A 16,449-nucleotide genomic window follows, 5' to 3' on the forward strand; every position below is an offset into this window, starting at 1 on the left:
TGACTGGGGAAGGCAATGGCAAACCACCCCGTAAAAAGTGTGCCAAGAAAATGTCATGATGTGATGTTACCCCATGGGTTAGTAACGACTCGGTGGTTGCGCAGGGGACTACCCTTTACCTTTTACCTTAAAGTATGGTTGCCAGACCCAAGGCCGAGGTCTCCTGCTGCCACACCCCACCGCCTAGCCACTGATCAGCTGTTCAGCAGGAGGAACTTTCCCCCCAAAAGAGGTGAGGTTCTGCAGACCTGCAGCGACGTGCCTACATCACTGCCCACATGGCCTGGAAGTGGCATCATCACATTAGGCTGCCGCTCTGGTATTTGAGTAGATCATAGAGTTTTTGATGTGATGTCACTTCCAGGTCATGTGGACAGTGACGTAAGGATGCTGCTGTACATCGGCAGAGCCTGCTCCCAGCAAGTACCCCTCCCCCAATCTGTCACCCATTGCCAGATGGCAATGGAGGAAAATGCCGAGAGTTTGCCAACAGTTCAGGTTGACCAGCCTCCAGGTGGAACCCTGGTATCTCCTGGAATTACAGCTCATCTCCAGGCTACAGAGATCAGATTCCCTGGAGAAAATGGATGCTTTGGAGGGTGGACTCTGTGGCATTGTACCCCACTGAAATCATTCCTACCCTCAAATCTCCAGGACTTTTCCAACCTAATCTGGCAACCCTAGCGCCCCATTCCTTGTCATGGGGAGCTGATGATCCTGGGTTAGGGTAAGATTTGCTTGTGTGTACTTCCTCTCTAAGAACCCCATGGTGCAGAGTGGTAAAGCTGCATTATTGCAGTCCTAAGCTCTGCTCACGACCCGAGTTCGATCCCAGCGGAAGCTGGGTTCAGGTAGCCGGCTCCAGGTTGACTCTGCCTTCCGTCCTTCTGAGGTCAGTAAAATGAGTCCCCAGCTTGCTGGGGGGGGGGGAAGTGTAGATGACTGGGGAAGGCAATGGCAAACCACCCTGTAAAAAGTCTGCCATGAAAACCTTGTGAAAGCAACATCACCCCAGAGTCAGAAACGACTGGTGCTTGCACAGGGGACCTTTCCTTTCCACTTCCTCTCTAAGAGCCATATGGCACAGAGTGGTAAAGCTGCAGTACTGCAGTCCAAAGCTCTGCTCACGACCTGAGTTCGATCCCGGCAGAAGCTGGGTTCAAGTAGCCGGCTCAAGGTTGACGCAGCCTTCCATCCTTCCGAGGTTGGTCAAATGAGTACCCAGCTTGCTGGGGAGAATGTTAGACGACTGGGGAAGGCAATGGCAAACCACCCCATAAAAAGTCTGCTGTGAAAACGTGAAAGCAATGTCATTCCAGAGCGGGAAATGACTGGTGCTTGTTCAGGGAACTACCTTTACCTTTTCACTCCCTCTCTATTTAATCTCAAATCTCATAAAAAGGTTGCCATACTGGCCACTGATGGTTGTGTTTCTGAGTGCACGCTTCTGTTTTTTGCTTTGACATTCTGGCCAGTTTCTCGTTAATGTTGCTGAACGGGTTCTTTTGCAGTAATCCCTTTCTTCCACTTTCCTTCCACTCGCCTTCCTCCCTCAGAGAAACCTAAATTCTGGCATTGGTTGTCTTATCACCATGGAAACGAGCAGGAACCGTGGTTTGACCCGCCGGACTATAAAAAGCACGTTCGGTGTGAGCGCTCAGCCCGTAGAAGGAAACATCTACGGCCACCTGGGAGATGCAGAGATATGATTTGATCATCGCCGTTTATAACTAAATCAATAGAATCTGGTTCTAGGGAACTGTAGCAGTTGGAAGAGCCCAAGATGTGGACCAGAAGGGTTCGAAAATTCGTAACCACCGAACCGTTCTATTAAATACTAACCGCATGGGCTGAATCTAGCCAGCATTTCCTCTCAGTCTTACCTGTCGCTGCTCCTGAATACAACCTGTCATATATGGCTTTTGTCCAGGCAGATCCCATGATCCCAACCACAGTGTTTTTTCCCAGGGCTTTTTTTTGTAGCAGGAACCCCTTTGTATATTAGGCCACACCCCCTGGTATAGCCAACTACTGACTCTGTCCAGCTTCTGAGGTCTGAGAAGCAGTAGTAGTTGGTCATGGCCTTCCTCTGCAGAGTCTTCCTTGGTAGTCTCCCTTCCAACTACTGACCCTGCCTAGCTTCTGAGGTCTGAGAAGGAGGGGTGGTTGGGAATTGCCTTCCTCTGCAGAGACTTCCTTGGTGGTCTCCTTTTGAGCTACTGACCCTGCCTTGCTTCTGAGGTCCAAGAAGGAGAGGTGGTTGGCCATCGCCTTCCTCTGCAGAGACTTCCTTGGTGGTCTCCCTTCCAACTACTGACCCTGCCTAGCTTCTGAGGTCTGAGAAGGAGGGGTGGTTGGGAATTGCTTTCCTCTGCAGAGACTTCCTTGGTGGTCTCCTTTTGAGCTACTGACCCTGCCTAGCTTCTGAGGTCCAAGAAGCAGAGGTGGTTGGCCATCGCCTTCCTCTGCAGAGACTTCCTTGGTGGTCTCCTTTTGAGCTACTGACCCTGCCTTGCTTCTGAGGTCCAAGAAGCAGAGGTGGTTGGGAATTGCCTTCCTCTGCAGAGACTTCCTTGGTGGTCTCCTTTTGAGCTACTGACCCTGCCTTGCTTCTGAGGTCCAAGAAGGAGAGGTGGTTGGCCATCGCCTTCCTCTGCAGAGACTTCCTTGGTGGTCTCCCTTCCAACTACTGACCCTGCCTAGCTTCTGAGGTCTGAGAAGGAGGGGTGGTTGGGAATTGCTTTCCTCTGCAGAGACTTCCTTGGTGGTCTCCTTTTGAGCTACTGACCCTGCCTAGCTTCTGAGGTCCAAGAAGCAGAGGTGGTTGGCCATCGCCTTCCTCGGCAGAGACTTCCTTGGTGGTCTCCCTTCCAACTACTGACCCTGCCTAGCTTCTGAGGTCTGAGAAGGAGGGGTGGTTGGGAATTGCTTTCCTCTGCAGAGACTTCCTTGGTGGTCTCCTTTTGAGCTACTGACCCTGCCTAGCTTCTGAGGTCCAAGAAGCAGAGGTGGTTGGCCATCGCCTTCCTCGGCAGAGACTTCCTTGGTGGTCTCCCTTCCAACTACTGACCTTGCCTAGCTTCTGAGATTTGACAAGATTGGGCACCTTTCCTCACCCATTCATATGAAAATGTCCATAACTGCCATTAAAGTTGCAACCAACTAACGGCTGTCTCAGCCTGCGGCTTTCAAGGCAAGTGAGAAGCAGAGGTGGTTGGTCATAGCCTTTCTCTGCAGAGCCCTCCTTGGTGGTCTCCCATCCAAGTACTGACCCTGCTTAGCTTTCAACATCTGATAAGATCAGACTATACCGTGATGCTAGGGATGCTGTGGGACCTGGAGATCCCCTGGAATTACAGCTCATTTCCGGACTACGGCGGTCGCTTTTCCTGGAGAAATTGGCTGCTTTGGAGGGTGGACTCTATGGCATCGTACCCCACTGAGGTCCCTGTCCTCCCCAGGCTCCATCCCCAAATCTCCAGCCGGGGATTTGGCAACCTGGCCCCTCATCCCCCTCTGGGGGCTAGGCAGGACCTAGCCCCCCCACTTCCCTCCTTATTTCACATGCAGAGCTTATCTTTTTCAAAAGCGTATTTTTTCTTTGATTAGCTTTTATTAATTTGTAGATATATGCAGGTTGGATCAGGTAATTCATACAATCGATCAGTTCTGCTTTAAGTTAATGACACCCCTATGGGAAAAAAACCCCGCAACCATATTTTTATGGGTCTCATTTCTACCTCTATCCTGATTCGGAGAGAAAGAAGTCAGGGGTGACCGAGATATCTTATTAACCCCCAAGGCTGCCTTCTGGCTCTCCTCTGTGCCGTGGTTGACCTCCCCTGCCGACAGCATTTAATTTGATCTGCGAAAGAATATCTGGATCTTTATATAGGCAATCTTAATTTTCTCTGGAAAGCACTCGAGCGTAAACTCAGCCGATGAGAGCCCTGTGCCAGTTCTCTGGTAGTCCGAGCTTTGTTTCCAAAAACGTCAAATCCTCTTCCTTACGTAACAGCAATAAGCGTTTGCTCACGGCGGGTTATTCCTTTCAAGGCAGAATTTGCGAACCTCCCTTCGCTGCGTTGAAGGGAATGGGAATTAACACAGACTTAGCCTGGCCTTACTCCAAATCTATTGTAGCTTGAGGTCGCTGCTTCCAAGAGACTTGAAACACGAGTCCAAAAATTCGTCGGTGACTTCCTCTAAGGTAGCCGGCTTCCACTTAGGGGATTGGTCTTTGTCAACGATCACTGCCGAAGTAAGAGAAAGAACAATAATTATTTTTTTTAGCCGAGAGGTCGATAAAAATATCACGAGCAGCTGATTTACCCATTCCCTCCGCTGATTGTATAGCAAATCTAGACTCTTATCGCAGTGCTTACAGCACCCTTGGTTCGGTCTGTGCTTTTACAGAAGAGAAAAAACATTCCGCTAACACCTCGAAAGGAAAAAATAAATATTTGCACTCTCCGCTTCGGAGACGTAATGGCACATAATTAAATGTGAAGTACTGGATGTTTATTTGAACGGCCAGCGCTGCATATAATGAACTGCCACGTGAATTGTATAATGAACAAATCAGCCAGTATCATTATGCCCCTGTATAAATCGATGGTGCGGCCTCATTTGGAAAAAGTCCAGAAAAGGGCAACTAGAATGATTCAAGGTTTAGAACACTTTCCCTATGAAGAAAGGTTAAAACGTTTGGGGCTCTTTAGCTTGGAGAAACGTCGACTGCGGGGTGACATGATAGAGGTTTACAAGATTATGAATGGGATGGAGAAAGTAGAGAAAGAAGTCCTTTTCTCCCTTTCTCACAATACAAGAACTCGTGCGCATTCCATGAAATTGCTGAGCAGTCAGGTTAAAACGGATAAAAGGAAGTACTTTTTCACCCAAACGGTGATTAACGTGGAATTCACTGCCACAGGAGGTGGTGGCAGCTACAAGCATAGCCAGCATCAAGAGGGAATTGGATAAAAATATGGAGCAGAGGTCCATCAGTGGCTATTAGCCACAGTGTATATATATTTTGGCCCCTGTGTGACACAGAGTATTCGACTGGATGGGCCATTGGCCTGATCCAACATGGCTTCTCTTATGCTTTTCTGTCTGGGGCAGTGATGTTCTGTATTCTTGGTGTTTGGGGGCAGGGCAACAGTGTGAGGGCTTCTAGTGTCCTGGCCCCGTTGATGGACCTCCTGATGGCACTTGGGGGGTTTTTTTTGCCACTGTGTGACACAGAGTGTTGGACTGGATGGGCCATTGCCCTGATCCAACATGTCTTCTCTTATGTTCTTATGTGACACAGAGTGTTGGACTGGATGGGCCACTGGCCTGATCCAACAGGGCTTCTCTTATGTTCTTATGTGACACAGAGTGTTGGACTGGATGTGCCATTGGCCTGATCCAACATGGCTTCTCTTATGTTCTTATGTGACACAGAGTGTTGGACTGGATGGGCCATTGGCCTGATCCAACATGGCTTCTCTTATGTTCTTATGTGACACAGAGTGTTGGACTGGATGGGCCATTGGCCTGATCCAACATGGCTTCTCTTATGTTCTTATGTGACACAGAGTGTTGGACTGGATGGGCCATTGGCCTGATCCAACATGGCTTCTCTTATGTTCTTATGTGACACAGAGTGTTGGACTGGATGGGCCATTGGCCTGATCCAACATGGCTTCTCTTATGTTCTTATGTGACACAGAGTGTTGGACTGGATGGGCCATTGGCCTGATCCAACATGGCTTCTTATGTGACACAGAGTGTTGGACTGGATGGGCCATTGGCCTGATTCACCATGGTTTCTCTTATGTTCTTATGTGACACAGAGTGTTGGACTGGATGGGCCATTGGCCTGATCCAACATGGCTTCTCTTATGTTCTTATGTGACACAGAGTGTTGGACTGGATGGGCCACTGGCCTGATCCAACAGGGCTTCTCTTATGTTCTTATGTGACACAGAGTGTTGGACTGGATGGGCCATTGGCCTGATCCAACATGGCTTCTTATGTGACACAGAGTGTTGGACTGGATGGGCCATTGGCCTGATTCACCATGGTTTCTCTTATGTTCTTATGTGACACAGAGTGTTGGACTGGATGGGCCATTGGCCTGATCAAACATGGCTTCTCTTATGTTCTTATGTGACACAGAGTGTTGGACTGGATGGGCCACTGGCCTGATCCAACATGGCTTCTCTTATGTTCTTATGTGACACAGAGTGTTGGACTGGATGGGCCATTGGCCTGATCCAACATGGCTTCTCTTATGTTCTTATGTGACACAGAGTGTTGGACTGGATGGGCCATTGGCCTGATCCAACATGGCTTCTTATGTGACACAGAGTGTTGGACTGGATGGGCCATTGGCCTGATTCACCATGGTTTCTCTTATGTTCTTATGTGACACAGAGTGTTGGACTGGATGGGCCATTGGCCTGATCCAACATGGCTTCTCTTATGTTCTTATGTGACACAGAGTGTTGGACTGGATGGGCCACTGGCCTGATCCAACAGGGCTTCTCTTATGTTCTTATGTGACACAGAGTATTGGACTGGATGGGCCATTGGCCTGATCCAACATGGTTTCTCTTATGTTCTTATGTGTCACAAAGTGTTGGACTGGATGGGCCATTGGCCTGATCCAACATGGCTTCTCTTATGTGACACAGAGTGTTGGACTGGATGGGCCATTGCCCTGATCCAACATGGTTTTTCTTATGTTCTTATGTGTCACAAAGTGTTGGACTGGATGGGTCATTGGCCTGATCCAACATGGCTTCTTTTATGTTCTTATGTGAGACAGAGTGTTGGACTGGATGGGCCATTGCTCTGATCCAACATGGTTTCTCTTATGTTCTTATGTGTCACAGAGTGTTGGACTGGATGGGCCATTGGCCTGATCCAACACGGCTTCTCTTATGTTCTTACGTGACAGAGTGTTGGACTGGATGGGCCATTGGCCTGATCCAACATGGCTTCTCTTATGTTCTTATGTGACACAGAGTGTTGGACTGGATGGGCCATTGGCCTGATCCAACATGGCTTCTTATGTGACACAGAGTGTTGGACTGGATGGGCCATTGGCCTGATTCACCATGGCTTCTCTTATGTTCTTATGTGACACAGAGTGTTGGACTGGATGGGCCACTGGCCTGATCCAACATGGCTTCTCTTATGTTCTTATGTGACACAGAGTGTTGGACTGGATGGGCCATTGGCCTGATCCAACATGGCTTCTCTTATGTTCTTATGTGACACAGAGTGTTGGACTGGATGGGCCATTGGCCTGATCCAACATGGCTTCTCTTATGTTCTTATGTGACACAGAGTGTTGGACTGGATGGGCCATTGGCCTGATCCAACATGGCTTCTCTTATGTTCTTATGTGACACAGAGTGTTGGACTGGATGGGCCATTGGCCTGATCCAACATGGCTTCTTATGTGACACAGAGTGTTGGACTGGATGGGCCATTGGCCTGATTCACCATGGTTTCTCTTATGTTCTTATGTGACACAGAGTGTTGGACTGGATGGGCCATTGGCCTGATCCAACATGGCTTCTCTTATGTTCTTATGTGACACAGAGTGTTGGACTGGATGGGCCACTGGCCTGATCCAACAGGGCTTCTCTTATGTTCTTATGTGACACAGAGTGTTGGACTGGATGGGCCATTGGCCTGATCCAACATGGCTTCTCTTATGTTCTTATGTGACACAGAGTGTTGGACTGGATGGGCCATTGGCCTGATCCAACATGGCTTCTTATGTGACACAGAGTGTTGGACTGGATGGGCCATTGGCCTGATTCACCATGGTTTCTCTTATGTTCTTATGTGACACAGAGTGTTGGACTGGATGGGCCATTGGCCTGATCCAACAGGGCTTCTCTTATGTTCTTATGTGACACAGAGTGTTGGACTGGATGGGCCACTGGCCTGATCCAACAGGGCTTCTCTTATGTTCTTATGTGACACAGAGTATTGGACTGGATGGGCCATTGGCCTGATCCAACATGGTTTCTCTTATGTTCTTATGTGTCACAAAGTGTTGGACTGGATGGGCCATTGGCCTGATCCAACATGGCTTCTCTTATGTGACACAGAGTGTTGGACTGGATGGGCCATTGCCCTGATCCAACATGGTTTTTCTTATGTTCTTATGTGTCACAAAGTGTTGGACTGGATGGGTCATTGGCCTGATCCAACATGGCTTCTTTTATGTTCTTATGTGAGACAGAGTGTTGGACTGGATGGGCCATTGCTCTGATCCAACATGGTTTCTCTTATGTTCTTATGTGTCACAGAGTGTTGGACTGGATGGGCCATTGGCCTGATCCAACACGGCTTCTCTTATGTTCTTACGTGACAGAGTGTTGGACTGGATGGGCCATTGGCCTGATCCAACATGGCTTCTCTTATGTTCTTATGTGACACAGAGTGTTGGACTGGATGGGCCATTGGCCTTATCCAACATGGCTTCTTATGTGACACAGAGTGTTGGACTGGATGGGCCATTGGCCTGATTCACCATGGCTTCTCTTATGTTCTTATGTGACACAGAGTGTTGGACTGGATGGGCCATTGGCCTTATCCAACATGGCTTCTTATGTGACACAGAGTGTTGGACTGGATGGGCCACTGGCCTGATCCAACAGGGCTTCTCTTATGTTCTTATGTGACACAGAGTATTGGACTGGATGGGCCACTGGCCTGATCCAACATGGCTTCTCTTATGTTCTTATGTGACACAGAGTGTTGGACTGGATGGGCCATTGGCCTGATCCAACATGGCTTCTCTTATGTTCTTATGTGACACAGAGTGTTGGACTGGATGGGCCACTGGCCTGATCCAACATGGCTTCTCTTATGTTCTTATGTGACACAGAGTGTTGGACTGGATGGGCCACTGGCCTGATCCAACAGGGCTTCTCTTATGTTCTTATGTGACACAGAGTGTTGGACTGGATGGGCCATTGCTCTGATCCAACATGGTTTCTCTTATGTTCTTATGTGTCACAGAGTGTTGGACTGGATGGGCCACTGGCCTGATCCAACAGGGCTTCTCTTATGTTCTTATGTGACACAGAGTGTTGGACTGGATGGGCCACTGGCCTGATCCAACAGGGCTTCTCTTATGTTCTTATGTGACACAGAGTATTGGACTGGATGGGCCATTGCCCTGATCCAACATGGCTTCTCTTATGTTCTTAAGTGGAACCTGCTTACATACCTAGCACGGCACGGCTGCTGAAATAGAGCCGTTCTGAGTGCCCCCCCCCCGATTATCACAAAAGCCCCTCCTCTTTATCTCAGCCTTCTATTCATAGTTAATATTTGCCTTACGGAAACTTACTATAACCTTGGGAGCACTAATTTTCTTTATCCCATAGCCTGCGTGTGTGTGAAATGCTGTCAAGTCACTTCTGACGTATAGCAAGACGCGACCCTGTGAATTAATGTCCTCCCAAAGTTCCTAGTGGATGTCCGTTCTAAAGACTCTCGGACATCCACTGTAATGAGGGCCAGATCTGACATAAACGGGACCTTGTCGGGCTGAGCCATGCGTGTCATAAAATGTAATGCCCGGTAGCAGAGATATAAACTTTATCAAGGACGCAGAGAAATACAACTAATTTAAATTAAAAGAAAACCTTAAAACATGCTTAAAATATTAGCGCTCGTTGGTCTTAAAGGTGCTTTCTTTATATTACTCCCATGGGATTCAGGGAACTGGGCAAAGGAAGCTCTGGCTCTTTGCTTCCTTCCTTCCCCAGGGGACCAGAAGGGGGAGGAGCCTCAGCCAATAGAAGGAAGAGAGGCTTGGCTCAGTTGCTCTGCTGTGCAATTGAGAGAGCCTGGCAAAGCAAGCTATTCTTCCCTCCTTCCTTCCCAAGGGAGGAGCCTCAGCCAATGGAGAAAATAGAGGTTTTGCCCTGTAGCTCCTGTGTGATTAAGCAAACCTTGCAAAACAAGGTGTTATGCAGAAGGAAGCAAGAGAGAGGGAGAAGGAAGCAGATCAGCCAGCTGCTTGGGGACCTGACAGGAGCTCTCTGGGGGCCTGGTCCGGCCCCCAGGCCACATGTTTGACATCCCTGCTCTATGACCCTCGCCCAATTTCCCATCAAACCAGATTATAGAAAAGCTCCAGTGATGACCATTCTCCCCTAGAATGTCATCACTTGGGGGTCTCTGGAAAAGCCCCCCCGCCCTTGATGCTCTGCTGCTAGGAAAGGTCACGGGACAAGAGGAATCAGCCAGCCAGCAAGATGGGGCAAGGGAGAAAAAGACAATTTCTCCCCTTGAGTTCCTTTTGGAACTACCTTTTGGAACAGTCTGACTGAGGGAGTCAGGAATGTTTTGATTCTCCTGGCTTTCCTCAATATGCAAAACAGAAGAAGAAGACTGCAGATTTATATACTGCCCTGAAACTCTGAGTGAAGGGCAGCTTACAATCTCCTTCCCTTTCTCTCACCACAACAGACACCCCTTGAGGTAGGTGGGGCTGAGAGAGCTCTTGAGAGAACTGCTCTTGAGAGAACAGCTCTGAGAGAACTGTGACCGACCCAAGGTCACGCAGCAGCTGCATGTGGAGGAGTGGGGAATCAAACCTGATTCTTTCAGATTAGAGTCTGCCGCTCTTAACCACTACACCAAACTGGCACAAAGAGGGCTTTTCTACTCAGGCAACAGAATTGCACTGTACTAAATGATTCAGAAAAGTTACCCGGAAACCCGGGACTACAGTCTGTGCTACTGTGGATTGGATCCTATTGTGTAACTGCATCATTTAACATGTCCTGTGAACACTTACGCTTTACTTCAGTTCCCTTGTTTTAGGTCTCTGGTTGGTTCTACAACCCAAATTCTGTGTCCCCGCTTACTAAATGTCCCGTCCTGTTGATTAATAACTCTGTGTACTCCGCCTTGAGTCCCGTTTGATAAAGGTGGACAATAAATGATTTAAATAAAAATAAAATAATTAAAAATGAAAAATGCAGATAACTCCAATAGTATGTTGCCTTTGTCTACCTCAAGGGTCCCCAACATGTTGCATGCTAAGACCTTTTCTGGCTCCCACAAAGCGTTTTTAGAAAGTAGGCGTGGCCAGGCAGAGGTTTTTGCACAACAAGGCTTCTGATTGGCCACTGAAAATCCAGTTGGCTGAGTAGATTTTAAAAATTGCTGCCCAGGCACAAGGATCTTCACTGGATGACTGAAGGTTAGCTGCGGCAACCATTTTGCGGCTGGCTCCGCCTTCTGTAACAGCCATTTCATGATGGCCGTTTTGGGCCTGCACTCACCCAGCTGTGTCAGAATTCCAAAGGTGCCCATAGACTGAAAAAGGCTGGGAAGCCCGGTCTACCTCAACAATTATGGAGGCCCTGGCCACAAATGTTAACACCGGGTTCGTTCAGAGATAGGCCTTTCACATTTATGTCAATAGCTCCGCTACTCAGTCTCAAGAGATGGATAAATACGGAAGCCCAGGGCAAGCCAACAAGGAGCCAATCGCAGTACAGACCAGCGTACCACCATGGCGACACAAGAACGTGAGGAGAGGTGAGAAGAGTTACTAGCAGGGCTTTTTTGTAGCAGGAACTCCTTTGCATATTAGGCCACGTTCCCCTGATGTAGCCAATCCTCCAAGGGCTTACAGGGCTCTTAGTACAGAGCCTATTATAAGCTCCAGGAGGATTGGCTACATCAGGGGTGTGTGTCCTAATAGGCAAAGGAGTTCCTGCTACAAAAAAAAGCCTTGGTTACTGGCATTCCCTTGGAATACAATGGGCAAAGCCAGGCTGGAAGTGATACCATCCTAGAAGGCAAGGCACTGCTGTCAACAGCACTTTCGGCCCTGGTTTTGTCTTATTCAGCCTTTCGCTCGAAAAGAATAAAGGTCCTTAAATAGGAAATGGATTATCGATAACCGCTGCCATTGCGAGAGATTTATTTCTCAATCAGCACTTCGCGCAGCTGGATCGACCGGCACGACGAATCATCTGGTCGTGCTCTTGGACTCCCGGGGCATGTTAATAACCGTGCTCGTTCCTAATGAAAATTGCAATTATCGGTGTTCGTCTCGGCTCTGACAGACAGCTCCCGTGCTCTTAAGGATTTTGCTTAGCTCTGCTTGTCTCCCTACTGATTTAGAGCATCCTTTTCAGAAGGTAACTCTTAACAGTAGGTACTCTCTTCGTCACGGACAGTGAATTTCACAAGTAGGCCCAAAGGGAACCCGCCTCACCATTCATAAAAAAACCCGCAGAGTGCACCTCCTCTAGGCAGGGCCGATGCGTGGGAGTCGGCAAACTAGACAACTGCCTTGGGCGTCAACTCCCAGAAGGGGCGGGCACCTCCTCCCCGCTCACGCCGTCCCCAAGCCTCGGACTGGCTTCCCGTCTGCAGCGCCCTCTGAATTCAGCGAGCGCTGGGGAGACGAAGTGCTGAGAGTGTTCTTTCTCGGCTTTAAGGGGTCGGGGGGAGCTCCCTCGACCCCTTAAAGCCAAGAAAGAACGGTGCTTACACTCCGCGGCACCCACCAAACTCGGTAAGCGCTGCGGAGTAAAAACGCCGGCTGGGAGTGTTTTTCTTGGCTTTAAGGGGTCGGGGAGAGCTCCCCTGACCCCTTAAAGCCAAGAAGGAATGGTGCTTAGACTCCACAGCGCCTGCCGAAGTTGGCGAGTGCTGTGCGGGGGATGCGCCGAGTGCCCTGCGTGATGATGTCGCGTGATGACGTCACAGAGGGCGCGTGTTGGGGTGCTGCCTCAGGCGGCAGCACCCCACACACTGGGCCTACCTCTAGGATCCTACACTTCCAAATGCAGGTGGGGAATGGCGCATTCTAAGGTAGGAAGATCTTTTGGCCAAAGAAAGCCAGAAAGTCAGAAAGAAAAGAGCTAACCTGGCTCTTTTTTTTGCCCTGCTAGTAACATTTCAGCTGATAAAGATGCTTTGATTAATATTGTTGAGAACGCCAGAAGAGCCTTGCTGGATCAGACCAGTGAAGGTCCATCTAGTCCAGCATCCTGTCTCACACAGTGGCCAACCTCTGGAAGGCCAGCAACAGGGCAGAGAGGCCGAGGCCTTCCTAAGAACATTAGAAGTGCCCTGCTGGATCAGACCAGTGGTCCATCGAGTCCAGCATCTCCCTTTCTCTTGCTTCCTTCTGCGTCACAGCTTGCTTTGCCAGGCTTGCTCAATCGCACAGGAGCTACAAAACAAAGCCTCTATGTTCTCTATGATTGGCTGAGGCTCCTCTATTGGGGACGAAGAGGAGGGAGGCAGAGCTTGCTTTTGCTAGGCTCTCTCCATCATAGAGCTACTGAGCCAAGCCTCTCCTCCTATTGGCTGAGGCTCCTCCACCTCCTGGTCCCTAGGGAAGGACGGAAAGAGCCCGAGCTTCTTTAGTCCATTTCCCTGGATCCCATGGGAGAAATATAAAGAGAGCACCTTTAACACCAATGAGTGCTAAAGTTTTAAGCATGTTTTAAGTTTTTTAAAAAAATCTTTAATGGTGTTTGTCTGTGTCCTTTATAAAGTTTATATCTCTGCTACTTAATCTTAAATAGGTACACATAAGGCCTAGCCCAAACCGGCCCAGCAAGGTCTCATTTATGTCAGATCCAGCTCTCATAACAAAATGAGTTCGACACCCTTGTTCTATCATTTTGGGAACGGGGGGGGGGGGGGAAATCCCCTTTGTCAGCTCTCTCCACCCCACGCGCCCCCCCCCCCCCCCCCCTAGTCGTCTCTTTTCTAAACTGAAAAGTCCCGGACTCTTCAGCCTTCCCTCCTAAGGAGGGTGCTCCGTATCGTGGAGAGCAGAGGGATTTCGGATGCCAAATAATGACATCCCTCCCCTCTCCAAGACTGAATGACAGATGAACTCCCATTCGAGCTGTATCTGAAGAAGTGATCAGGGGCTCATGGAAGTTCACGCCCTGCCCCGGATTTTGTTAGTCTTTAAGGTGCAGCTGGATTCTTGCTCTTTTTAGATAAAATTCCAGGAAAGAAAAACCCAGGTTGCACCGAAGTGCTTGGTGACTTGATGCAGGAGCCAAGAAGGGGGTGTCACCTTCTATCTCACTCCCAGATCTAGCATAGCACCTTGCATTGAATGGATGAAAGGAAGGCCTCCTTCACCCAAAGGGTGATTAACACATGGAATTCACTGCCTCAGGAGGTGGGGGCGGCTGCAAGCAAAGACAATCAAGAGGAGACTAGATACATTTAAGGAACAAAGGTCCATCAGTGGCTATTAGTCACAAGGTATAGATAGAACTCTCTGTCTGGGGCAGTGATGCTCTGTATTCTTGGTGCTTGGGGGGGCACAGTGGGGGGGGGTTCTCGTGCCCTGGCACCACTGATGGACCTCCTGATGGCACTTTTTAATTTTTTTGGCCACTGTGTGACACAGAGTGTTGGACTGGATGGGGCATTGGCCTGATCCAACATGGCTTCTCTTATGTTCTTATGTGACATGGACTGGATGGGCCATTGGCCTGATCCAACATGGCTTCCCTTATGTTCTTATGTGACACAGAGTGTTGGACTGGATGGGGCATTGGCCTGATCCAACATGGCTTCTCTTATGTTCTTATGTGACACGGACTGGATGGCCCATTGGCCTGATCCAACATGGCTTCTCTTATGTTCTTATAGTGTATCCCTGCTGGAATGACTGGCGGTGTTACAAATCTATATCCAGCGGCCCGCTGACACCCCACTAACACACCAACAGCGAGCCTGACGCCGACGACAGCAATTCTGCTCCTAACTTGACGTGGCCTCTCCAGCCTGAACTTTACCTGCTCGCACCCCTTCATAGAAGTCGTGGCCTCTCTGGAAAATGAAAAAACAAAAACAGATGTTAAAATGCCACAATCTCCCAGGTCCCGCCGGGCTGAGAGCTCTTTCTCTTCCTAAAGAGAAAGAATCCTATGAGGAAAGGCTGAGGGCCTCAGGAATGTTCAATCTGGAGAAAAGGGGATTTGAGCGGTGACATGATTGCTCTCTTTTAAGTATTTCAAAGGCTGTCGTTTAGAGGAGGGCAAGGAGCTCTTCAATTTGGCAGCTGAGGACAGGACTCGAAGCAACGGGCTCAAATTACAAGCAGAAAAATATCAACTGGATATTAGGAAAAAATGTTTACGGGTTAGGGTAGTTCACAGGTGGAATCAGCTGCATAGGAAGGTAGTGAGCTCCCCTTCCTAGTTTGATGTAGTGGTTAAGTGTGCAGACTCTTCTCTGGGAGAACCGGGTTTGATTCCTCACTCCTCCACTTGCCACTGTATGGCCGTGGTCTTGGCATTGTAGAACCCGAAGTTTCGTCAGCAACTGTGACCGACATCTTCAGAGGTATAACACAAGGGTGGCCAATGGTAGCTCTCCAGATGTTTTTTGCCTACAACTCCCATCAGCCCCAGCCATTGGCCATGCTGGCTGGGACTTATGGGAGTTGTAGGCAAAAAACATCTGGAGAGCTACCACTGGCCACTCCTGGTATAACACAGAGCCTTCTGCGTTAGACCTCTGAGGATGCCAGTCACAGCTGCTGGCGAAACGTCAGGTTCTATAATGTCAAGACCAAGGCCGTACAGCCTGGAAAATCTACAACTAATGAACTCTGACACCCTCAGAGCCTTCTGCGTTAGACCTCTGAGGATGCCGGTCACAGCTGCTGGCGAAATGTCAGGTTCTATAATGCCAAGACCAAAGCCATACAGCCTGGAAAATCTACAACAACTAATGAACTCGACACCCTCAGAGCCTTCTGCGTTAGACCTCTGAGGATGCCGGTCACAGCTGCTGGCGAAACGTCGGGTTCTACAATGCCAAGACCATGGCCGTACAGCCCAGAAAATCTACAACAACTAATGAACTCTGGCCAGGAAAGCCTTTGACAACGTAAAACAGAGATCCTCCAGACATCGTTCTGAATCGGCAAGGTTCACAGTCGTGTATTCGCTGCCAGCATAGTAAATCTATTGCACCTGGCCCAGAAAGCATCGGTCACCTTGATGACTTACCATGCACGCTTGGGTCAGCCTGTACTCCATGGAGAGAACCTCCTGCAGGGACAAGGATGCTCCTTCTCTGAGTTGCCGGAGGGTCATCTTCAGAGAGGCTGGCGACATTTTAGCAAGGGTCTGTGAAGCAAATCAAAGATTGTTCCATAAGAAGACGACTGTAGAGTTATACCCCGTCCAAGGTCCCCCAGCAGGCCTCCTGTATCTCAAAGCAACTGACAAACGCCTCCCCTTCCTCTCCCCGCAACGGGCCCCCTGTGAGGCAGGTGGGGCTGAGAGAGTCCTGAGAGAACCGGGACTGGCCCAAGAGCCCCCAGCAGGCCTCCTGCGTCTTAATGTGGCTAACAATCACCTTCCCTTTCTCTCCTCATAGAGGCCCCCTGTGAAGCAGGTGGGGCTGAGAGAG

The 16,449-nt window shown here is 49.3% G+C and overlaps 1 protein-coding gene across 1 annotated transcript in view; it reads right to left on the reverse strand.

Annotated features, from left to right (window-relative positions):
* Positions 1-3,593: 3,593 nt before the first annotated feature.
* The window catches only part of HIBCH (3-hydroxyisobutyryl-CoA hydrolase), a 99,601-nt gene continuing 86,745 nt past the window's right edge, over positions 3,594-16,449 (reverse strand). Inside the window, exons 12-14 of the mRNA XM_060257286.1 lie at positions 16,044-16,163; positions 14,823-14,856; positions 3,594-4,253 (exon numbers count right to left, since the gene is read on the reverse strand). Of these exons, the coding sequence (XP_060113269.1) occupies positions 4,135-4,253; positions 14,823-14,856; positions 16,044-16,163 (273 nt within the window). The 3' untranslated portion in view covers positions 3,594-4,134. The remainder of the gene's footprint in view (positions 4,254-14,822; positions 14,857-16,043; positions 16,164-16,449) is intronic.

This window comes from Heteronotia binoei, chromosome 16 (assembly GCF_032191835.1).
Source record: "Heteronotia binoei isolate CCM8104 ecotype False Entrance Well chromosome 16, APGP_CSIRO_Hbin_v1, whole genome shotgun sequence".
Taxonomy (NCBI): Eukaryota; Metazoa; Chordata; class Lepidosauria; order Squamata; family Gekkonidae; genus Heteronotia; species Heteronotia binoei.